At 36.4% G+C, this 23,687-nt stretch overlaps 1 protein-coding gene across 9 annotated transcripts in view; it reads right to left on the reverse strand.

Annotated features, from left to right (window-relative positions):
- LOC5567456 (extracellular matrix-binding protein ebh) overlaps positions 1–23,687 on the reverse strand; it is a 186,607-nt gene that overhangs the window by 48,578 nt on the left and 114,342 nt on the right. For 4 of the 9 annotated variants that reach the window (XM_021845538.1, XM_021845542.1, XM_021845536.1 and 1 more), the window contains 5 exons: positions 18,717–19,916; positions 17,839–18,174; positions 17,276–17,422; positions 9,260–9,413; positions 7,378–7,535 (listed from right to left, as the gene is read on the reverse strand). In XM_021845538.1, the coding sequence (XP_021701230.1) occupies positions 7,378–7,535; positions 9,260–9,413; positions 17,276–17,422; positions 17,839–18,174; positions 18,717–19,916 (1,995 nt within the window). Of the gene's footprint in view, positions 1–7,377; positions 7,536–7,596; positions 7,707–9,259; positions 9,414–17,275; positions 17,423–17,838; positions 18,175–18,716; positions 19,917–23,687 lie in introns of those variants that run through there. The other 5 variants (XM_021845541.1, XM_021845540.1, XM_021845544.1 and 2 more) reach the window with 3 other exon arrangements.

A 23,687-nucleotide genomic window follows, 5' to 3' on the forward strand; every position in this document is an offset into this window, starting at 1 on the left:
TTCAAGCCAAATCTAACAAATATGTAAAATGTCTCTATCCCCTTATTAATAGAAAAGCAAAACATTGTCTTAAGAACAAGCTTTTGATATTCAAACAAATTTTCAGGCCAGCCATGTTGTATGCTGTACCAGCATATACTAGCTGTTGGAATACCAGGAAAAAAGCTCTGCAGAGAATTCAAAATAAAATTTTGAAAATGATTCTGAGGCTTCCTCCCTGGTATAGTACCAATGAGTTACATAGAATATCCAATGTTGAAACATTGGAACAAATGTCAAATAAAATAATCAATAATTTCAGGCAAAAATCGTTACAATCTTCTATTGCCACGATTAATGCGTTATATGTTTAGGTTAAGTTAGGTTAAGTATATGAAAACGTTTTTTTTTCTCTTATAAGCAGGTGAAATCAACTCACCTGTAAAAAATCTGAACTGCTACGGCAAATGAAATGTAATATGTTGTTAACAAAATGTTAATAAAATCTTAGAAACTCAATATATCAAATTTCTGCACGTTATTTAAGTCGAATCTTGAGCAAAGTTTAAGTAGGTATTGTGTGTTACACATTGCGTTCGGGAAAACGAAACACAATCATTTTTTTACGGTGGCACCATTGATAAAATGGTTCGAATAAGGTGAATACAATCAGGTCTCCTATAAGACACATGGGCGAGGGGCGTTATAGGAGACCTAAGGCTTTGAGGGTTCATTGATGATGTACAGATCTTATTTGATTGTACCAGTTTAGAAACAGCAGCAATCGAAAATCTAATCAACGAATGTCTCTCTGATGTTTCTAGGTGGGCCATGGCAAACTCTCTCCTTCTAAATACGCGAAAAACTCAGGCTATGCTTATTACACGTAACAGAAATATTGTAAACGAACCTAATATTTTTCTAAATGGCGATAAAATAGAGTTTTCGAACGGAGTTCTTCCTAAATTACCATTCAATGCAATTTCGAATGGGATACATTTGTTCTAAAACAATGCAACCTTGCGAACCCTTAGAATTAAAGGTCAATGTCTTGTAGCAAAGACTAAGTTGATGCTATTCAAATCCCTAATCTACCCCCACTTTTTATTTTGTGATTTTATTTTGTCGCAAGCTTCTGCAAATACTTTAAATCGACTTAGAGTAGCTTTAAATTGTTGTGTTAGATTTGTATTCAATCTCAACAGATATGCAAGCGTTACTCATTTACAGCATTTTTTACGTTAAGTTTACGAAACTTATAAGTGTTGTTTTGTTTCAAAACATTGTACAATCCAAAACACCACCACATTTATTTTCGAAAATACGGGAGCTCATTTTTTGTAAGAGGCATACATTTCTGGAATGAACTACCTTCTGGTATTCAAACCATTAATTCCACATGAGGTTTCAAAAGGGCGTGTCTTGAGCATTTTAATTAGTAAGTTGGAAGTTGTGTTAATTTTTAATGTGTTTCTCGGCGTTTTTTTGTAATCATGTTATTCTTATCCTCAGCACTTAAACATAAAAGACAACAGTCTTAAGTTTATAGAGATAAATAAATAAATAAATAAATAAATAAATAAAATAATTTGGGGGTGTTGTTGAATATCTCGTATGCATTAAAGATAGATAGCACAGTACCGTAATATCGGGTGAAATTGATCACTTTTCACCGTTTTCCATGTCTGTTTTTTATGATGTTGCCAATTCCATACAACTGAATGCAGGAAAACAAGTACGACGGTGAGCCTCCGTGGCTTATATACTCAAATTTTCATACAGTTGTGATTTTAGTGCTAAAAATCGTCTCTAAAATAAAAAATCAAGGAACTCCGTTTCGGGGTGAAATTGATCACCTGTCAAAACAATTATTGTTAGTTTTGAAAACAACTTTACTTATTAAATTTGGGCCTCCTGAATCCAAATATGGTTACCAAATTCTTAACAATGCAACATATATGGAAATAATAAACAATTAATTTTCAACAATACCGTAGAAAACGCCTAAATGTAGGCAATTTCCGAAGGAATCTTCTGATATCTATGAAAAAATCAATTATTACAACAAAATGAACAAATTGGTACGAATTTTGATGATAGAATTCGTTTTGGGGATATATTTCAAGCATCCTTACATATTTTCTGGTTGACACCATGTCCAAATCCTTGTTTAAAACTATAAGTTTATTGGTGTCTGCCAATACCACACAGAACAAGATTTTGCAATTTTCTATTATTTTCATAGAAATAAACTTTCCTTAACACAAAAAACTTCACAACATGCATTTTGACAATAGTTAAGACAAACAACGTTCATTTAAATAGGTTGCATTGATTTCTGTGCTCTATAAGAGGGAAATAAAATCGTGTGACACAGTGATCAATTTCACCCTACTGATCAATTTCACCCGAATTTACGGTACTGTCTTCGGCATAGTTTCAGTTTTTAGTAAGAACTACCTTTAGGAGTTGAGGATTGTCCTTTTAGTTGAGTACCTGGCCGGTAGTGGCGCTTTTTTCAAACTTGGGCTGTATGACCCTTGAGGGATGAGAATGTAACCTTTGGAACATATGATAGAGTTACTGTGCATGTGATGTAGTCTTATGTGCAGGGGCCACATTTCTTGCAAGCGCACGGGTGCGCTGTTCATTGTGAGACCTTTTTTGGTCAGCCTCATTTTTCTTGAGATAGATTATGTGTGGTCTTATGCGCTCCGTGCTCATGTGCTGTTTAAAGTCAGAGCAATAATTGAAGTGATGACAAAATTCGTGAATCTTTGACCGTACCAGGTAGACCACCTAGACACCTGCATAATGAGACGAAAATAGTTGTAGAGGCTCTTGCAATTAGTTACTAACCAGTTGTTTCACAACTTGGATACCGATAGTGAACTGTAGCGTCGAGCAGTCTCCCCGGAAGCACATCACCAAGCGCGCGCTTTTAGAATTTTCGTGAGACTCCTGCTAGCGCAGCACACTAGCAGCATCCCCATGAGCTGTGAGACGGTTTGGTTGGAGACTCGTTAGCACATTTACCATGACCCCACCTATAAAAGTCAATAAAACAACGTGGAAAACGTAAAATTATAATTTAAATGCACGAATTGAATCGTTTCAAATTGGAACTTCGGTTAGTAAACTATTTTGAATGTAATATTTACTTAGGATTGCATAAAAATTAAAATTGTATCGGTTTTTGAAAACCATATTTTGGATCAATTTTCATATTATGGATCAAATTGTGACATATTACGGATCAGTGCACATAATCAAGAGATTTTCAACGCAATGTATCTGTATTGCATGACTTGGCGAAAGTTAACAATGCGTCACATATTACTGCAAAAATAGCAGTGTTAGAGCTGGAAACAAGGTTAAAATGCCTTTTTTGTGATACTGCATTGTAGTTACTGAGAAAAATGTTTTCCAAAGATGAATTAATACTAAATCGAAGCGAATGAGCATGTTTTATGCTATAACATTTGAACTTTACCAACTGTGGGAGCTGATGAATACTGATGGCACTTCTTACAGAAAACAACCATATAATGATAGTTATGTGGTACCAACTAAACATTTGTCAAAAACACCGTTATATAGCGGTTGAATGTTGTGCTTAACATTACAAATGGTAGAAGACAAATTGTATGACATGGGAAAAATATGTTTTACGTCAACGTTTATGTTTTGAGTGAGTTATCCGATGTTGAACGCCAAAGCGATTCGTAACTGTGGGTGATCCATAACTGTGTGGGCATGGTATGTACTCCTGAGAAATATGTAACCCTATTTGAAAGGTTGGTGTCTTGGGAAGAGTTGTTCAATAGCTATAGGGCTGACATGCGGTGATCATTGAGCTATGGAATTCCGCCACCAGGCGGCGCTAGTGAGCATGAATCTTTTGAACAACTACCGTAAAACTGAACATTACATATACTTTGAAATTGAAAATGGACAAATTGATGAGAAATTTGCGAAAAAGTTACACGTCTTCTCGGTGAGAATCGAACTCACGATGTACTGTTCACTAGATAGGGCGCATTACCCCTGCACTACGTGAGGACTCATGGACACAAAAGTTAACCTGAATTCGATTTCAGCTCAACAATCACGTGGTCTTCTTTCCCAAAGCGCTTTGCTAAAAAATGTCTAATAAAAAGGAGAATTGTGAGTTTTTTTAAAGGATTTCTTGAACGAATTCGATTTCTTTATCATTACTTACTTAACTAGATTCCAGTAGTGGCGTAAAGGGGGGGGGGGGGGGGGCAGCTGATTTTTCATTTTCTATTTGCTCTTAATATTCCTTGTGTTGAACAAGTCTAATTCTTTTGAAAATATCTCTTAATTTTCTTTGAATTAACTACGAGCCACTTCCCTCATCCATTATAACTCTCTTTTTACACCGCCACATGAGGTTCAGTGGAATTTCATTATACATTAGGGTAAATGTGCCAATAGTGAAGGTACTAAGCACGGTTCAACTTCATTAAACCCTCAAAATTTAAGTAGCGCAATAAAAGTACACATTATTGTTGTAATGGGAAGTAACGACCATTCACTTAATGAGAAAACTGATTTCATCGCAGTAACCATCGGCATGTCAGTGAAACATAATACCTCCACTATTGGTACACTGTTCCTTTAGTTGAGGTAAATTTTTAATTTGTGTTCCTATAGTTGCGGTATCCGATGTTTTCTTATGGGATTCTCCACTATAGGAACACTTTACCGCAACTATTGGTACAAGTGAGAACAGTTTAAGCAGTTTTGGTGGTATTTTATCAATTTTGAAGCAATTTGAACGATGTTTTTGGCTATTTCGTGTTTCAATAAGCCAATACGTCGATTGGTGGTGTTGGATTTGCAACTAATTCAAGAACATCAGTGTAAACAGCACTACCGCAACTATAGGAACACCCACAACTAATGGATCAATTACGCTATTAGTGTCTGAGAGGGTTTAACGGAGACAACAAATGTGTTTGTCAAGGGTTGTCAAAAGAAGGGGGATGGTAGCCTACTAGATTTAAAGAGAGGCGTAATAGGCGGACTCTCAATATTCCTCATGTTAAGCAATTCAAATTCTATTTCAATTATTTTTTAATCTCTCCTTAATTTATTCTTAACCTCCCCCTTCCATTATGACCCTCTTTTTATACCCCCTTATGAGGTTGATAAGTAGTTTGTTAGTGTCCGAGAGAGGGGGCCAAAAATTGTGTTCCAGGGTTGTTCGAAGGGTTTTCTCGGGAGGAGAGCATACCAGATTTCAGCAGGGGCGTACCGGATTAGGAAGGCATAAAAAAATAAAACATGATTATACCAACTGCTGATATTTGTATCAAGCTTTGTACATTCGGTTTTTTATTCGAATATACTTATGAAACATTTTCCTCAAATATTTCATCATAATAGCATAATAACAAAACAAGTTTAATACCTGAATACCTTTACAATACTGGGTGCCTACATCAAAGGTTCATTATTCTGTAGTTTCGCCATCGTTTTTGATAAGATTTTCAGGAAATATCACAAATGAGTTATCCAGCCAACCAAAATGTACGTTAGTCTGGGACACAGTTATATGAATAATTTATATTCTCGCTCCAGTCCACTTTTTGGATTGCATTTAGGTCCCATAACAACTGTGCAAAATTTCAGCTCGATCGGTGAAACTACATTTACACGCCAGCCGTTCAAAGTTCGTATGGAATTTACTATGGGAAAACTTACTTTTGGAAAGAAAAATCGCCAAAGGTCGCGCATTGACCTCTATAAAAAATACTGAACACAGATCTCGATAGGTGTTTTTACGATGAACAACATTGTCGAAGACCGCAAAGCAATCCAAGTTATTAAACAAATACTATTTGTAAATTTTGCCCAAATTTGTTATTACTGTTACTGATTTTTCTTTGCAAAAGTATGTTTTCCCATAGTAAATCCCATACAAACTTTGAAGGGCTGGCGCGTAAATATAGTTTCACCGATCGGGATGAAATTTTGCACAGTTGTTATGGGACCTAAATGCAATCCAAAAAGTGGACTGGAGTGAGGATCTAAATTTTGTCCCACACTAATGTACGTATAACTAAATCACTTATTGCGCTCTACGATGCTCATATGTGCAAAGTTTCACATATAAGCTGTCGCGAAAAGGCCTTATACGTACAAAAGGGGAGGTGATATACGTGCATATTTTATATGATGATAAACAGCGTAGATTTTATTGCGCACTAATCTGTACTCTTATCGATATAATTTATGATAATAACCGAATTCGAAATGCTTGCAACAAAAATATAACTCATTTGTGATTTTCCCTGAAAACTTCATCAAAGACGATCGAACGATGGCAAAGTTACACAATTTTGAAACTTCGATGTCGGCACCCAGTACTGTAAAGGTTAAACAGTGGGGCTCCTGTGATTTATTATAGCTACAATCGAAATAAATGGATTGAACCTGACATTGATTTGATCAGATTTCATTAGTTTCCGTTTAACATTCCCTTAGGATAACAATTCAGTGTGTGGAGAATCGCTTGATTGTATTATACATCATCTCAACACCCTTTATTTGACCTTATTCAATTTCCAAATCATATATGTTTAAAATCCTTAAAATCTATAAGGAGCTCTCAGTCATATCATGACTCCCTCTTACAATTCCTCATGAAGCTCAGGAGGTTTGTAAAAGTATCCAGTGGGGGTTTTGGGGACAAAAATGGATTTTTACGATCGTATGACAGATATTTTAGGTGGAGGCATATCAAATTCCAACGTCACTTTTTTGTTTTAGTTTTTTCCAATGATGATCGGACACATCGAATTGTTTTATTGCATCAACTCAAATATCGGAAAATTTGAAACATCAGAGCAACACGATGACAGTCTAACAGTACATTGTACCCAAATATTTTGGTGCGTCTTACTTCAATTTATTTCATCCAACCCCAATGTTTTAGTGCATTTTGTTCCGTTCATTTGGCATTTTGAACTAGTATTGTTTTAAATGTTTCAATAAAATCTATATTTTTTGCCAATCTATATTTGTTTTTCTAAAAAAATTCGGTAATAGGGAATTGTTTACCACTGTGTTACATTACAAGTTTCTAGTAAAGTTTATGTGTTATATGTATTACCATTCCCAGCACTGAACTAAACCCAATGAGTTCTGGATTTTATATTAAATTGCAATTTCTCTGATGGATAGATCTTGGTACGATTTTCAAAACAGACACATTATCATCACTATATTATGAATTGATTTGCTTCTTAAAGATATAATTTCCCCAGAAAATCGATCCCTAGCCACTTCCCTGAGCACTTCAATCTCGACTGCGGCACATCCCACACAAATTGATTTTTTAATAATAAATTGCGCGAACAGTGCACTTACGTTATCCTCCACCTTTGGATTCGCCCCGAGATGGTTCAGCAGGTTGTAGAAATGGCCGTTGTCCTTCAGAGTCGCGGCATAATGAAGCGGTGTCCGGCCGTTGTTGTCCGTTGCACTGGTCGTTTCCGGAAAACGTCCCGCCAAGTATCGTATAATACCTGGAATTAGTATTAATTAACTGCTTATTATCGCTTTTGCAACCATGGGTAGGCTGCGTACTGTTGATATCCTCTAAGTTCAACTGGGCCAAGCTCATATTGACCGGACTAGCAACCTTCTCCACTCAAACACTGGAATATATTGAATCCTTCCAACTAGGCCAGACAGCTTGTGCTGATCGGTATTAGTATTGTGTGTCAGTTCATTAAATTGTGATGAACCATCATCGGTTGGGGACGTCCTTGATAACTTTACACTGATGGGTATTGGAAGGGTAGTCGATGGAGTGGTTTGGGGGGTTCGTTGCCGAGGTGTGTGCCAGTGCTTTTCATGTCGGGTTGCACAGCGCACTTTACACAGCAATGTAAAAATTGTATTCTGTAGTATATATTACTAAATGCTATCATTAATTTCATCATTGACCTAATTACCTACAAGGAAAATCGTGGATCGAATTTTCTAAAGCGTGAATTTATTTGCCGTAAAAATTTGAAGATTCCACTAGAGTTTGTGTCCTTTGGCAGTTTTACCTCAATTGTAAGACCGTTCTCAGTATCGTGTACTTGGTTTGACTAGTACACGATACTAAAGACGGCTATACAGTTGAGGTCGAAACACGAGTATCGTCAAAGGAAACAAACTCTAGTGGAATTAGTTGCATGATATAGTACTAAATTTGGTTATCACAGTCATTTACCATCAACAATAATGTACGTTACTGTTACATTTATTGGCTTATATTACAGAGAAATCAATGTAAAGTGGTATTTGAATAAATTGCTTTGGAGACGGACCTGGTGTAATGGTTACAACATATGCCTTTTACGCCGAGAACTTATGATCAAATCATTCATCAAATAATCGTCGTTTAAACTAAAATTTTAAACGACATAAATTACTGTTACTTTCTTCGTAAAAGAAGTAAGTTGTTGATGCCGAGATGGACCCAGGGCTAAACATCTTGATATTTAAGGAAAAAAACATTAAATTTTAAATATGCCCGCTTAGAAATAGTCCAAATGTCCTCTGATACATGAAATTGCCCCTCTGAAAAAACATGCAATTTGATAAGACACACGAGTTTGCAAAATAACTCTTTTCAGAAAATCTCATTGTGTTCAAAACATTTCCAAAATAAATTAATGCCGTTTTTCACAAAATTAGAGTTTTTATATAATTCTAAAGTTTGTGATGCAAATATTGAGATTTTTCAGTTGAGTGGAATGTTATTTCAGAGCTGCGGTGAAAAGATCAATCGGACCATCCGATCCGGAGCTCCAAACTTCAGCATCTTGTATTAAAAATGGCTTTTGCGTACTTCATTCTGTCCAGTACTGTATACCTCCGCCGTTTCTTAACCGATTTTTTTCATTTGTCGGAATTCAACGTATCTGTTAAACGAAAAAAAACGGTTGAGAAACTGTTTAGCTGTGTGAAGTGAATTATTTTGTATGGGAAAACTGCTTCGGTGCTTTTTATATGCTCGATACTGTACATGTGTTCACATGCATGATAATCATAGGCTATTTTTTGTGTCCTACTTCTGATGAGGTAAATATAATTTCCCATGCGTCAAGGAATGGTAAATTTCCCATTCCGTCGCCGTCGTGATTGAGAACAAACACACATGTTTCCTATTGCTAGAACCTGAACCACGCATATTGGAAAAGAACGCTGGACAAACAAGGTGATTGCAGACCAAATTAGATCCAAATTAGTTTACCTGAATGTCCAAAGATGGTAGCCACGTGCAGGGGTGTTGCACCGTGAGGTGATATGGAATCCTTGGCGGTGGCGAACTTTCGCCGATCCAGCGCCGATTGCAGGTCCCGTATGCTACCCTCTCGAGCCGCAACGTGAACCCGACGGATTTTGTTCTGCAATGATAGTAAATAATTAGACAGACAGACGTTTTTTTATTTGGGATGATGTGAAGCTAAATATACATATATTTTCGACCCACTTTTTGAATAGATCTTCTATTTTTTTTTAAGGCTTATAACACTTTCCACGACCACCCCACCTCTTGGAGCGTGACAAAATTTGTGCATGAACCCTTTTGCTCGAGTAGAGATGGATAACAGAAAAGCTAATCTTGTTTGAATTGCTCAAATTAAGAGTACTATTAACTGAAATTTGATCCAGAAATAACACGATAATATTAAACTTGGAGGTTTGAATAGGGAGTAAATAACTCAGAGTTATTTAAAGAAATCAAGCCATTTCCAGATGGTGTCCGGTATTGGGAGCCACCTTTAATGAATACATCATCAAAATAAAATGTCAAAATTCATATCAATACTCTTAAATTTATTTTTGTACGCTACAAAATGTTAATATTTCTCATAAATGAGTAACAGAATCACAAAAAAAACACAACAATATATTTTGAATTATGAATTTAGTTGTTTAAGTGTCCGGTACTGGGGGATCTTTTTTACTATGTTTACTATGGTCCACGTAAATATGCAGTTTTAGCTTTAACATGAAACATTAGACGAAAACGGTCGTCTACAAAGTTGTTAGTATAAGATAGCCCTTTGTTGTTGTGCTTTTGTAAATTAGGGTAGTCCACATTTTCATGGAAATGGTATAACTTATTTTCTTATTTGTAGAAATTTTAATGTATATGCTTCAGCAAAATAGTAGAACATTAAGTTTAGAGCAAAATTTCCAAAAAATGTTTTTTTTTTTTGCACAGTGGGATTCCGTTTTTGGCATGCTCCGTTTTTGGAATGCTCCATTTTTGGCAACAAAATGGATCCGTTGAGACCCACATGAATCAGCCCGGTAGGTGATACAGAAAATAGAAACCATTTTTCTTAAGATTTGGAACAGTTCGTTTGAACCAACCACAAGCTTTCATACAAGAGCAACAAAAATGATAATGATTCAAACAGAGTTTTCATCACAAATTTCGTCTCGCCTTTTCGGTTCACTGTTCTTTTTATTGCATGGAATTATATACATTGCGTATGAAAAAGCATACCGCAATACTAGAACCAAATCAAGCAAAAAGTTATGTTTCTTAACTTTTTATTGATTAAAAAAAAAATTGCGTTTCTTAAGTAAATTTCTGTAGCGTCAACATGTAATCCTTAACTTCAACAATAACTAGAAGAATGAATGACCCACTGCCTTTTTCTATACATCGTTTAGTAGCATCACCATGACAAATATAAGCACAGCATAAACTTACTTTTTTTTAATAAGATCATTGAAGCGTGAGTGAGTGAGGATTGAGTGTGTTTTAGCTGTTTGTCTGGTGCAGGTGGAGATCCCCCAGTACCGAACACTTAAGTCACTCAATTCATAATTCAAAAAATAATGATTTTATATGATGCTGTTACTTATTTATGATAAATTTTACCATTTTTGTAGCGTAGAAAAATAAATTTGAAAATAAAAATATGAATTTTGACATTTAATTTCGATGATGTATTCTAGTACCAAATTGACCAATCTTGAAAGGTTGTCCAAAAACTGGACACAATCTGGAAATGGCTCGATTTCTGCATATCTGTACATTATCAAATGGTTTTACTCCAGGAACAATATTTCATAACCAATTTAATACATTTGCAATATTTACAAGAACAATTGGAGTTTTACTTAGTTTGTAAGATGTCCTTCAAAATCTTCTTTCATATATGATGAAAAATAACACATTTTACGATGTTGTCCTGAATGTTCATTCTTCTTATTTTTATGTCATGTTTGATACCATAATCGACGGAATCTATGAAATATGAATGTATTTTGAGACACTGGTGCAAAAATTACAAAGATACCGATACCATATAAAAAACCAAGCTGTCCGAAACTGGGGGAAAGGTGGCACTTGACCAAAATTGTAGTTTGTCCACATTTAGTTTGAATATGGTACAAACTACATTCATTTGGTTTTGTCTGGTATTAGGTGCTGTTCGGTACGGGGGGATCTCCCCCTATGAGTATGTATGTTGATAACGTTGGTCCATATTGATCAAACTAATAAAGTTTTAAGTTACGTCCCACCAATTTGTTCATTTCAACCTCCAGAAGCTACTGTGAAAATTTGAGCCTCAACCCAAGACAAATTAAAGACCTCCATGTCCCTTGCAGTTGCCCAAAATTTTATGACTCATAAGGTAATCTAGAATGCCGTGACTACGATCTGTCAAACTTGGTTACCTTTTGCACTACCGAGGGACCAAATGCAGTACTAGAAGTGGTACCCAATCTGAGCCCGAGTGGGACGGACCTGCCTCAACTCCAAGAAGGGGCTAAACAAATTTTAAGTGTGTATGAAAAAAAATGGGCAAAATATATAGGAGAACCGGTTCCAACTACTCTTTCGAACATAGATGGCCGTGTACCGTTTTGATTCATATTACGGACACTTAAGGCTTCAGTGGTGTATAACTTATCTAAAACCATATAAAATAAATTATTCTGTATGATTCCTTCGCGTAATCGAGCCTTCAAAATAATAAACTTTCAAATGATGAGTAAAGATTTTCATTCCGCAATGTGGATAATTTCAAATAAATAGAAATGTGTGGCATTTTCTTAATTCTTATTCCGGACGCTACGTCACTTTTGCCTCATATTCCGGACACTTTGGTTCGAATTCCGGACAGCCCATGAAAATCACAAATAGAAAAGTCAAATTATCAATTGAAATCGTCAAACAACTAAAGAGACGTATAAGGCAGTTGGTCTTGAGAAATTTACATAGATATCTATGAACAAAGCTTATTAAAACAAGCATGGGAAGTGAGAACTTTTAAACGGCAAAAATTGAAACATTTCGTGTGAAATGTTTCCCATACAAAGTAGAGTGTCCGGAATTTGAAGCTGTCCGTAATATGAATCGAAACGGTAGTTGATGAATTTAAATTTGAACACAATCCAGTAAATATAGAGAGACTGCCTCAAATTGGAAGTCTTTTCATGTAGAAACATAAAGTTGTACCTTTGGAAACCTTAATTCGGGTTTCCCCCTCGTGTGGTATTTTGAGAGATGATCCAACATTCTATGGCAGGGGTGCTCATGCTGCAGTATACTGCATTCCATATTAATATTTTAATCAAGTTTGTATATCTAGGTATAGCAGTTTTCTAAGTGAATTCAGGAGATTCGTTACGGGATCCTATGTTCCACTATAAGAAGCTTCTGACTTCTGAGAATTTTCAGTGTGGATTCTTGAGGATACTGAGCGAAATACAGGTACCGTTAAGTCACCAGTCACCGTGTGGTCTCCATTCACCGTGCACAAATACAAATTTCTACAGAATATTCATACAATTTTTACAAATTATTCTTTTGTCTGCAAAACAAGATAAACCTGATGGAATGAAGTAGTTTTTGTAACAAAGCATTTTGAAAAACCTAGTTTATGTAGTCAAAATCATGTGAATTCTGTTTGATAATTAGATGTTTCAACACTCTTAGTAGAAACGCCAAAAATTCACATTTTTCATTTTCACGTTATAGTATGAATGGACCCTTTTCAACATATATGTTTCCTATTACCGTGCATTAGTGTAAAAGGCATAAAATTATTCGGTAATATTAGATTTATTCTTATGTCGTGATTAAACTACTTCATATTTAGTTTCTGAGTGAATATGGAATGGTTTGGACAATACAGTCAAACCTCCTATAACGATTTTAATGAAAAAATAATTATTTATCCAATTTTTAAACTTTTTATGGTTTTCATTGTAAATGAAGATTTGAATACTTTCAAAAATAAATGCGCACACTATTAGCAACATAGTTGCTCAATCAACAGGGTTTCTTCAAGATACAAAATTAAATCATGACGAAAACTGTACGCACGGTGAATGGTGCACTAGTGTGCACGGTAAAAGGTGACATATAACGGTACGAGGCGACCTTAAGATGACATTTTCAAACATAATTTTTGAGTAATTCTTTGTTATGCATCACTAGTTTTAGATTTTTCCCTGAATTATGATATAATTGCACGCTACATAGTGGTATTCTAGTACGCTTCGAATTATTTGGAAAAGTTATATAATTTTTTGAAGCGCATTTTTTTTAAATGCACGGTGAATGGTAGCTTGACGGTATTCCTATCAGACGTAAGAGGTGTCTTGCGGGATCATGAGAATGTACACACTTAATTTAGAATGCCGAAATTCGCACAGCCGAGCAGTAGGCAAACATTTTTCCTGAGATCTCCGGAAATAAAAGCCGAGTGTCAGTAAACCGTGCTTCGTTGCTAAGCAACCGGACAATTTGTTAGCTGAGTCTCGGTTGAAATTGAGAAATCGAGATACGCATAGCCGATTTCGTGAAAATAATCTGAGTGTGTATAGTTAGTTATTGCGGATGCAGCGCAAAATTCAACGATTCTCAGTAAACTGCTCACGGTGCCCCGACAGACCGTTATTATGAAAAAAAAAAAATGTCCGTCAAATCTGAGCAAAGGACTCGATTCCTGAGGACAATCTGCACATCTGGGCAAATTTTTAAAAAAATCCCTAGGATGAGTCTCGAGAAATCTTGATTTGAAGTTTTTGACTTAAAAAATCAATATAATTCATATTAAAATTACGTAATAGTACTAAAAAAAACTACAAAAACGCTCAAAAAGTTAGCCAAACTAAGCTTATCTGATTTCATAGATCCATTATTTCGTTAACAACTTCGCCAAAACACCTCGTGATCCTTTATCGTACAACACTGAAAAGTGTTTCGAAAACTAAATCAGTTTTCAATAATAATGCAAAGAGAGCAATGATGAATGCAAGCATGCCCAAATGAAACATCATTGTCAATTTGCCCTGTATAAAAACGCTTATTCTTAGCTCTCTAAGCTCATTTATTTGAGAACATTAGCGAAAACTATTAAGTGAATAAAATAGGCAAACTTCAGTGAGCTGGTCATTTAGTGCGAATCCTGGAAGAAAAACTTGCATCAATCAGGCGTATGTTCATTCTGACAATGACGTCAGCGTACTATAGCAGCCAAATGATTCCAGATTTGAAACAAACGGTTGATACTAGCTCTTATCGACTATAAAAGTATTCAAATGGCTTATTTTCTAGCTATTAATGTGCTACATTTATTCTCAGGTCCTTTTTTTCGAAACAACAATCATGTTAATTGTTGATTTATTGTTGATGTATTCAATCAATTCATCATAGAAAACAACAATAAAATAAATTTAAACCAGTAAACTATGAAAAACACATACTTAAGCCACTCCGGTTAGTTATGTCAGTTGTAAATATTTCTAATCATAACAACGGTAACAATTTTATACTAGTTGAGAACAGTTTGCCCAACTTTTTGAGCGTTTTTGTAGGTTTTTTCAGTGTTATTGCGAAATTTTAATAAGGATTATATTGAAAATTTTTATTCAAATCAAGATTTCTCGATATTCCTCTTTGGGATTTTTTTTAATTTGGCCCAGAGGTGCAAAATGATTTCAGGAATCGAGCTCTGTGCTCAGATTTGATAGACAATTTTTTCTTCGTAATAACGGTCTGTCGGGGCACCGTGCTGCCATTGAAGTCTTGTGCGTCCTGTGAACTTCTAGCGGTATACCGTGAATTTCTAGTGGTATTTTGAGTATTTCTGGTAAATTCTAGATCCTTAGAGTTCTAAGGAGATCCTATAGGTTCCTAGCAAACTACTTCAGTGCATCGTGTCTCTGTGGATTCTTGACGATCTTAATTATTAATTATTATCGGTCTATTGGGGTATCATAGCAAGACTTGGCAAATTACCGTTAATTTCAAAAATATGGATGATTTATAACATTTAAGTTCAACTTCGAGAACACAGTTCAACGCATTTCAAATTGAAGTGATAAAAAAATTTATTTATGTATTTTTTGTAGGAAATTGAAGGACACAGTTTTGGATCATGAGGGTCTCATGCGGCCAAAACGGCTCATTTCCAAATAACCGCTTGGGCTTCAAAGATAAGCAGATTTTTTAGGTTCAATCAATAGAAAAAAATTTCTATGAACATTGATCATTCTCACATCAACATTACAATATTCAGCAACTGTTCAGCATCGAACTAGTTACACAGCATATGGTGTGAATATCCCACAATGCTGGTAGAAACTATTCATGCGGCATATCAAATTCCATGATTTGTTGATTCGTATGTTGCAGAGGCCTCCAGGGGAGTGGCAATTTTCTTATTTTTCCCTAGAGGAAGGGGTGATAAAATGAACACCACGCATCACGCACGGACGATTTAGAGCATAAATCGGATTGTTTGGGTTGATACGGAGGTCAATTGAAGTGAAAATACCAACGAAAACTAAGATTTTAGAAAACCACGTTTGAAAATTAGAACTGGCGTAACTATTAGCTCGGAAGTCTTGAGGTTTTTCAGTGAGGTGAATATCGCTATGATATAATATCAAATCTGATACCTTTAAAATTATGTTTTAAATGGGTTACAATCATGAATGGTTATATTTTCGGTAATGCACTAAAAATTTTCAGAAATATTTGTTTTGCTCAAGGTTTTTGCATGTTCATTTTACCACCAACAGCTGTTTATTTTACCAACATGCTACCCGAGGAGGAACAAATAACTCCCCAATAACTTATGCATACCATTTTTTGGTATCATACCAAAATTAGGTATTTTTCAGTTGTCAATACCTCAATTTGGTATTATAATGGTATTGAAAAAAATCTTTAAAACAATTAAAAATACTTCATTGAGGTATTAAACAGCTATTGAGGTCTGCTGGAGGTATTGCAATACAATTGAAAAATTTCATTTTTATATGAAAATCCATCAAGTATTATTGAGGTATTACAATACCTAATCTAGTTATCAGTTTGGTGTTCGTAGAATATGCTTGAGATATTATTTGAGGTATTTTACCTCTTATGCAGGGCTAATTCATACCTCATTCAGGTATGTAGTATTGGAAATTATCTGGTATGGAATACCTCAATTTGGTATTCAGTAGTTATTTTCTTCTGCTCGGGCAATGCTATAGCAATGAAAGTATGCTAATTTTGCTATTTTAGTCTGAATTCGTGCGATGCTATAGATAACATCCCTATTTTTGATGTTGTACGACAGCACTTTACAAATTCCTCGTTTTTCTATCATACACAAGATGATAACCTTAAAGTGTTCATTTTACCACCCCTTCCCCTATGCATTCGTGCGACACTTCGAATTTCATTGTTCGTCAAATAATAAGTGGAAATGGTCTTGAAAAAGTCCAAAAACTATTGGATCAGTCTGATCACTCCAGACATGTTTCGAATGTCCCTAGGTTATGTCACAATTTGATTATATGATAAATACAAATAATTATTATATATTTTGTTGTGTGTTGTGAGTGGTGTGTTGAGGTAAAACAACTTGGAATCTAAAATCAATAATGCACAAAACTTTAAAGACACAAATCTCGCGAAGGAAGCATAAAAAGTGACTTCGTACGTTTAGTGTTTCTTCAGATTAGTGTCTCTGAAATCGTGAGTAGGGACATATGCCGGCCATTATGGTAGCCATGTTTAGATACTGATATGTTTCACTTTAAGCTTCAAAGTATGTACAGTAGTGAATAATAGAAAAGATCGCACTGTGCCTGAAACTTTGACCCATTTATCAACCGTTATGTCTGTTTAACTTATCCATCTTATATTTTATTTAAGAAAGCGTACACATTCCTGTGCATGTAAGTAACTCAACAAACCAGTGGAAAATCCCCATGTCATTTATAACACATAACTTACCATGTAGGAAGGCACATTGTCTAGGAATGCTTGAATCTCCGGTTGGTTGGAGTGTCGCCCAAGAAGTTTGCCCCCCTCTCCGTCCAGCACGATCACCGCCAGTTGTTCCATGTCGCCACTGTCAATTGTTTCCTGTATCGATTGCCCCTGTAAAATGGAGAAAAATCCTTGGCTTTCGTGCTTCTTCGGGGTAGTTACTAGAACATTAATTTCAAAATTATGTGTTTTGAGGTGTTGAAAACGTGTCGTAAAAATGTTCCGATAACAAAATACGAAATGAAACGGTTTGAAGTTGATTTTGAAGGTTTCAGTGATAGATTTTATAGAAATTTGTGGCAAGCAAGGATAGAATTTGGAACCGTCCGAACAGGGTTTATGTTCCGGAAGTACCCGCCAAGGGGAAGGGTGGATTCCGAAGGTAATTTTATGTACAATAATACTTCCTGCGTGGCAGTGATACAAACTGAATTACACCAAAACCATTCAAACTCATTCTACTACAGAGACTGGCTGTGGAAAGTATTAATGTCGAGGGGTGGTGGGATAATTATTGGAAATATTACATTGAAAGAGTCTAAATTTCCGGATGGTCGTGCGCTGTGCAGTTGGCCTCCATCCGGTTCGCCCTCGACGGTTCCCTTGATCTCCATTGCTGGACTTGGAGATTCGACTTTTTCCTGCTGTTCATCTTCTTCAGTAGCATTGCCTGCATCTGGGTCAGTCTCTGTCAACTTCGGCGATGCCTCTAGGTGACGAAGAGTTGATTCTGAATCAACAGGAGGTTCTTCGACGGCCACCTTGATATTTTGGTCGTTCTGTGTCCCATTTTCGTAGCCGTTTCCGTTGACTGCGGTGGATTGGGGCTGTTCGTTAGATTGATCGTTCTCATCGTGTCCATCCTAAACAATAACGATTAGTTGGTATTTAAAAGCAAGAGTAGCAAATAAGAGAAAAGAAAACAGGGTAATTAGACAACATTTCTCTATAAAAGCTAATTTTCAGGCTAGAGATGCAGCAATTGATAAGACAGACAGAAATGCTTCATATTATATTTGAACATTGAACAAACACAGATACAAACACGAATGCTTTTATATATGCTCTTCTCTCTTGCTAAGTATGCTGTTTTATTTGTCATTCTCGACTTCCAAAAAGTAGGTGTCTTGTCTACACGTTCATATACACAAAAAAGTAGGTTAGTTACTTCTAGAGAGAGGAGAAAGTTTAATAGATATCAATAATTCAACGGTGTATGCTTCTAATGATGCTAGGGTATGGTATGCGTTGCTAGTCAAAAAACAATGGACAACATTAATTGCTGATAGGACACGCTATAAGTAGATTGATAGGTAGTCAAAATCATTCCATAGTCAAAAAAAATAACGATTTATCGCTCATTCAGGATGTGTAGAACTGAAGCCAAAGATTATAGACTTTATACCTCATCGCCACTCTTGTAATGAACGATTTGAACATCGGCCTGATTCGAGTCATCGTTGGAGTCACCCTCCTCTTCATCATCTGCGGTGCGGCTTTTCTGTGAGGTGGTTGATTTGGCCGATGGGCGACGTTCTATAACCGAAGTGGCCGAAACGTTTCTAACTGTGGAACTCGATTGAGTACGAGGCGAGTTTGATTGTTCGGCTTGTTCGTGTTCGTTTGTTGTACGGCTTGCGATTGTCGAAGGTCTCGACGTTGCTGGTTCGGCATCATTGCCGTTAGTTTCTTCATCAAATTCATTATTGTTTCCGTCGTGCTTAGATGCAGCAGATTTTGTTTTATTAGATGCGACCGAGATTGATTTCGCCGACTCTCTGCGAGACATTGTTGATTTAGCGGAATTTTTAGATGATCCGTTGTTCATGCCATTCAAACCGCTCTCCGGTCTGGATGAAAACACTTCATTGATTATAGCTTCAGTAATCCTTTCGGATTGTGCTGAAGATTGTCTGCTTTTCACATCACTGGCATACCCATTTTCATCCGCTTGGATAGTTCTTGCCGATAAATCACGGGTTGCAGTGGTTGATCGAGAAACCTTCCCTGTTCCAGTTTGAGATATTGCTGAAGATTGACGAGACGTGGCCGACATTCTGCTGACGTTATCATTATCTACTATCTTGTTGAAGTCGCCATCTAATGGTGTATCAGCAACTTCCTCATCAGGTTTGTTCAAGCTATCTTGTTCAATTTCTTCAGAATCCTCATTTTCCTTCGATGGATTACTTTCCAAGCTATCATTTGTAAGCTCACCTGCGCCTTGCGTTTCTTCGTTTTGCTTGAGATCGTCTACATTTTTTGATTCTACTGTATCTTTTTCTTCTACCATATTTTCTGTATTGCCTTCATCGTCTCTATCTTCTTCATTCTCGCCATTTATGCCATTTATCTTACCGCTTTCAATCAGTTCCTTTTCATTTACCTCATTCTCGGTAGAGAGATCTCTTTCATCCGTTTCAGCCTTATTCAGTTCCCCCTCTTGCTCTTGATTTGCTTCTTGCTGTTGGTTTGCTTCATTGATAATGCCTTCTTCCTCTTTTTCCGGACCGTTTTCTGATTCCTGGGAGTCGCCGGTAGCCTCTTGATTTTGATCAGTAGCTGCAGTAGTTTCATTATCTTCTACCGATTCTGACTCAGTTTTCTGAAAAGCAAACAAATTGAACACGTATGGTTCCCTGTGATTCTGACTGTATTTAACTAACGATACAAATTTGTATTCTGTTATCGATTAAAGATATCACTGTGGAAGGAAATATGTGATTAGGATAGGTATACACTACAACAGAAACTTTTTATATGTATGCATTACGTAATGTTAGTCACTTCTAAATAGTATGTGGATATCTAATTGATCGTGATCGATGAATGAATGGTGATTAGCAACTTATAATGACTACAATAAACATATGATCAAATAACTGATAACGTACAACCCTAGGTACAACCTTTTATTTCTTAGACCTCAGCATAATATATTGCAGATAACTCGTCAGAATAGAATTCGGTGATTTACTTATTTTACCGAGATGACGGTTATCAAATATTTGTTCCAATATTCGGTAAACATTTACCGAGATCTCGGGAATGTCAGCTGTTGGAAAGATTAGAAAATCATTAGAAAATGCACCTACTTCTAGTAACATGTCTCCCTCTGGTTTTGATTTTCTATCTGAACAATTGAATCAAATGATTGATGCAATGTTCAAAACCACAACTATGGCTGAAGTAGTCCGAGTTGGTGTAGATTTTACTAATACAATTGTTATTGATTTAACTTTCCTAATGGATCTAAATATTTTGAGTTCATTGATACGCTTTTTCTTTGAATGGTAAGAGGCCTAGCTGTGTAATTTTCTAACAGCTGATAACATACATATAGCTGTTATTACTGTAACTTTTTTGAAACCTGGATCCAAACATTTTTGTTCATCGTTATGATCGACTGGGTGGAGCATGTGGTTGAGCTGCAATTGTTATTCATGGGCGTATAAAATTTTTTTCGTCATTTCAAACCAAAGTTTTTGAAACTCTGGGTGTTTTTGTCGAAACACAGCTTGGTAAATATACGTTCATAGCTGCCTATTTGACTTTTCAATGTACTGGGCAGCAAGTTTATTTGCTTCAAACTGACTTGTAATTGACACACTGATTTCGATTCTGATCTTATTCTCAACCCTATAAGGTCTACCCAGATAGCCGTAGCGGTAAACGCGCAACTATTCAGCAAGACCAAGCTGAGGGTCGTGGGTTCGAATCCCACCGTCGAGGATCTTTTCGGGTTGGAAATTTTCTCGACTTCCCAGGACATAGAGTATATTCGTACCTGCCACACGATATACGCATGCAAAAATGGTCATTGGCACAGTAAGCTCTCAGTTAATAACTGTGGAAGTGCTCATTAGAACACTAAGCTGAGAAGCAGGCTCTGTCCCAGTGGGGACGTAACGCCAGAAAGAAGAAGAAGATAAGCTCTACTTTCAATTATTTACGAGCCGATTGGAAAACATGTGAAATACTTATCGATAGTAATCTTGATGTTAATATTTCTTTGCGAACAAAACTTGATATTGACAATGCTCTTGAAACTTTAAATAATTCCATTATCGTATCAATATCATCGCCGTCATCTGATCATGCTAGACTACTTTGTGGTGTTCCGGAAGACTCCGAACATCCGGAAAAGTGGATATATTCTGAAACTTGACTCAGAGAGCAGATTTTTTGCAAACAACTTGCGGTGATGGAATTCAAATAAGTATACCATCGTTACCTTCGTATGATCTCGTTTCTTGTTCCTTTGGACGACCCGGAACATCCGTAAAAATAGCCAAGAACTGACAATTGAGCAACAGAGCTGCGAATTCTTCCAATTGAATTTTCCTGATTTTCATGAGTGAGGACCATTAAAACCAAACGACGGTGAGTACATTGACACGATTCTGAAAACACGAATGCAATTTTTTAGAAGAAATTGCAGGTCTCATCAAGTTCATTTTACCAGACTTTTGTCATGACCATACAGTGACTATTAAGGATGACAATGCCAGTCATACGATTCTCAAACGACGAATGTAAACCTTTCTTGGTCAACTTCAAAGAAATGTCCACTTTTACGGATGTTCCGGGTTTTTCGAATCACCACAAAGTGGCCATTTATGACCAGAAGATGTCAATGACATAGACAAAAAAAATAACGTATGCAAATTATTTGAAAGAAGCAACTGTCCATTTTAACAAATGTTCCGGATTTTCCGCAGGACAAAACATGGTAATTCAAGATATTACGAAGGCAATGATGGTATAACCACGTGGACATCACTACAAGCCGTTTCAAATCTTTCACCAAACCTTGAGTTAACGGTTCCCCAAATTTAACTTATTTCATTAAGATACAACATGATTTTTAAATCAAATTCAATGAATTCGGATGAGTTATGCGTATGCCTGAAGGCGCATAAGCCCAGGTACTTTATAAATGTAAAATATTGAAGCCGTTTAAAAAAATCGCAGCTCTCAAAACCAGTTTTCAAGAAGTGTCATTTCTTCCGGATCGATCCAGATCTTCCGAAGGACCACAAACTGCCATATAGGATCGATATAGGCATTGATACGATTCTGAAACTACGCATGCAAACTGTTTGGAAGAAATCGTATCGCTGTTAGTCAATTTTCAGCATATTTCAATTTTTACGGATGTTCCGGTCATGGTCATTTGAGATCATACCAAGGCAATGATGATAATTTTAAGCTCATCACTGCAAGTCGTTTAAAAAAATCCCAACTCTCTAGGCCAACTTTCAGCTTCAGGATATGTCCACTTTCACGGTTGTTCCGGATCTTCCGGAGGACCAAGAAATGGCTAGTCGAGATGAGGAAACGTCGGTATGAGGCATACTGGTATACTAATTTGAAATTTATCACTTCAAGTCGATTGAAAAAAAAAAACATCTCTTTAGGTCAGCTTTTTCGATATACGAATGTTCCCGATCTTTCCGAGGACCAAGAAATGGTAATTCGAGATCACACCGAGGCAACGATGCTGTGGCAATTTGAAACTTACCACTGCAAGTCATTTGAAAAAAAAAATCCCAGCTCTCTAGATCAACTTTCAGGATCTGTCTACTTTAACGGATGTTCCGAATCTTCCTGAGGACCAAGAAATGGTCATTCGAAATAATACCGAGACAACGCACTGTGGGCCAGAAATCAAAATTTCGCATCAAAATTGCAAGCATCTTCAAAATGAACAAAAATGAACCTAAAAGTAATACACACTCAAGAAAACATGAAAAAGTCGTGTTTTGAACGACTATAATGCATTTTGAATTGGATTGAGAATATTTGAATACAGTCGAAGCTTGTTATAACGACATCGCAAGGGACCGTCGTAATAGAGAAAAGTCGTTTTAGGGAATAATTATAACATGAAAAATTGTTTCAAGGGACCGAAAAATGTCGCTATAGAGAGCTTTTGTCACTATAAAAGTTGTCGTTATAACGAGCTTCGACTGTACTTGGAAAAATATGTTCATTAAGGCATTTTAGTTCAAATCCGGCCATATTTCATATAAAAAAGTACCGTAATCCGGGGTAACATTGATTATTTTTCTGATTGTTTCTTGAATGTTTCGTTTGAAAATGCAAATGTTGCAAATTTTATATTTTTAAAACAAGTACAGCCGCATACCTATAAGCCGAATGCTTGCCGGCACGAAATTCAGTATGCGTTGAGCTCTCAGTGCGGTCGCACGCTCTACGACCAACTGCGCCAGGAGGACGCAACTCGGGATACGGGCTTATAGGTATGCGGCTGTAGAGCGTAAGAACTCAGTGTCCAAAAACAATTCGCTCTCACTTGCGATCGGGAGATACAAACGTGAGCGTGTTGGGGGTTTGGCATCTAAGTCCGAAA

The sequence above is a fragment of the Aedes aegypti genome, chromosome 2 (genome assembly GCF_002204515.2).
Source record: "Aedes aegypti strain LVP_AGWG chromosome 2, AaegL5.0 Primary Assembly, whole genome shotgun sequence".
NCBI classification, from domain to species: Eukaryota; Metazoa; Arthropoda; class Insecta; order Diptera; family Culicidae; genus Aedes; species Aedes aegypti.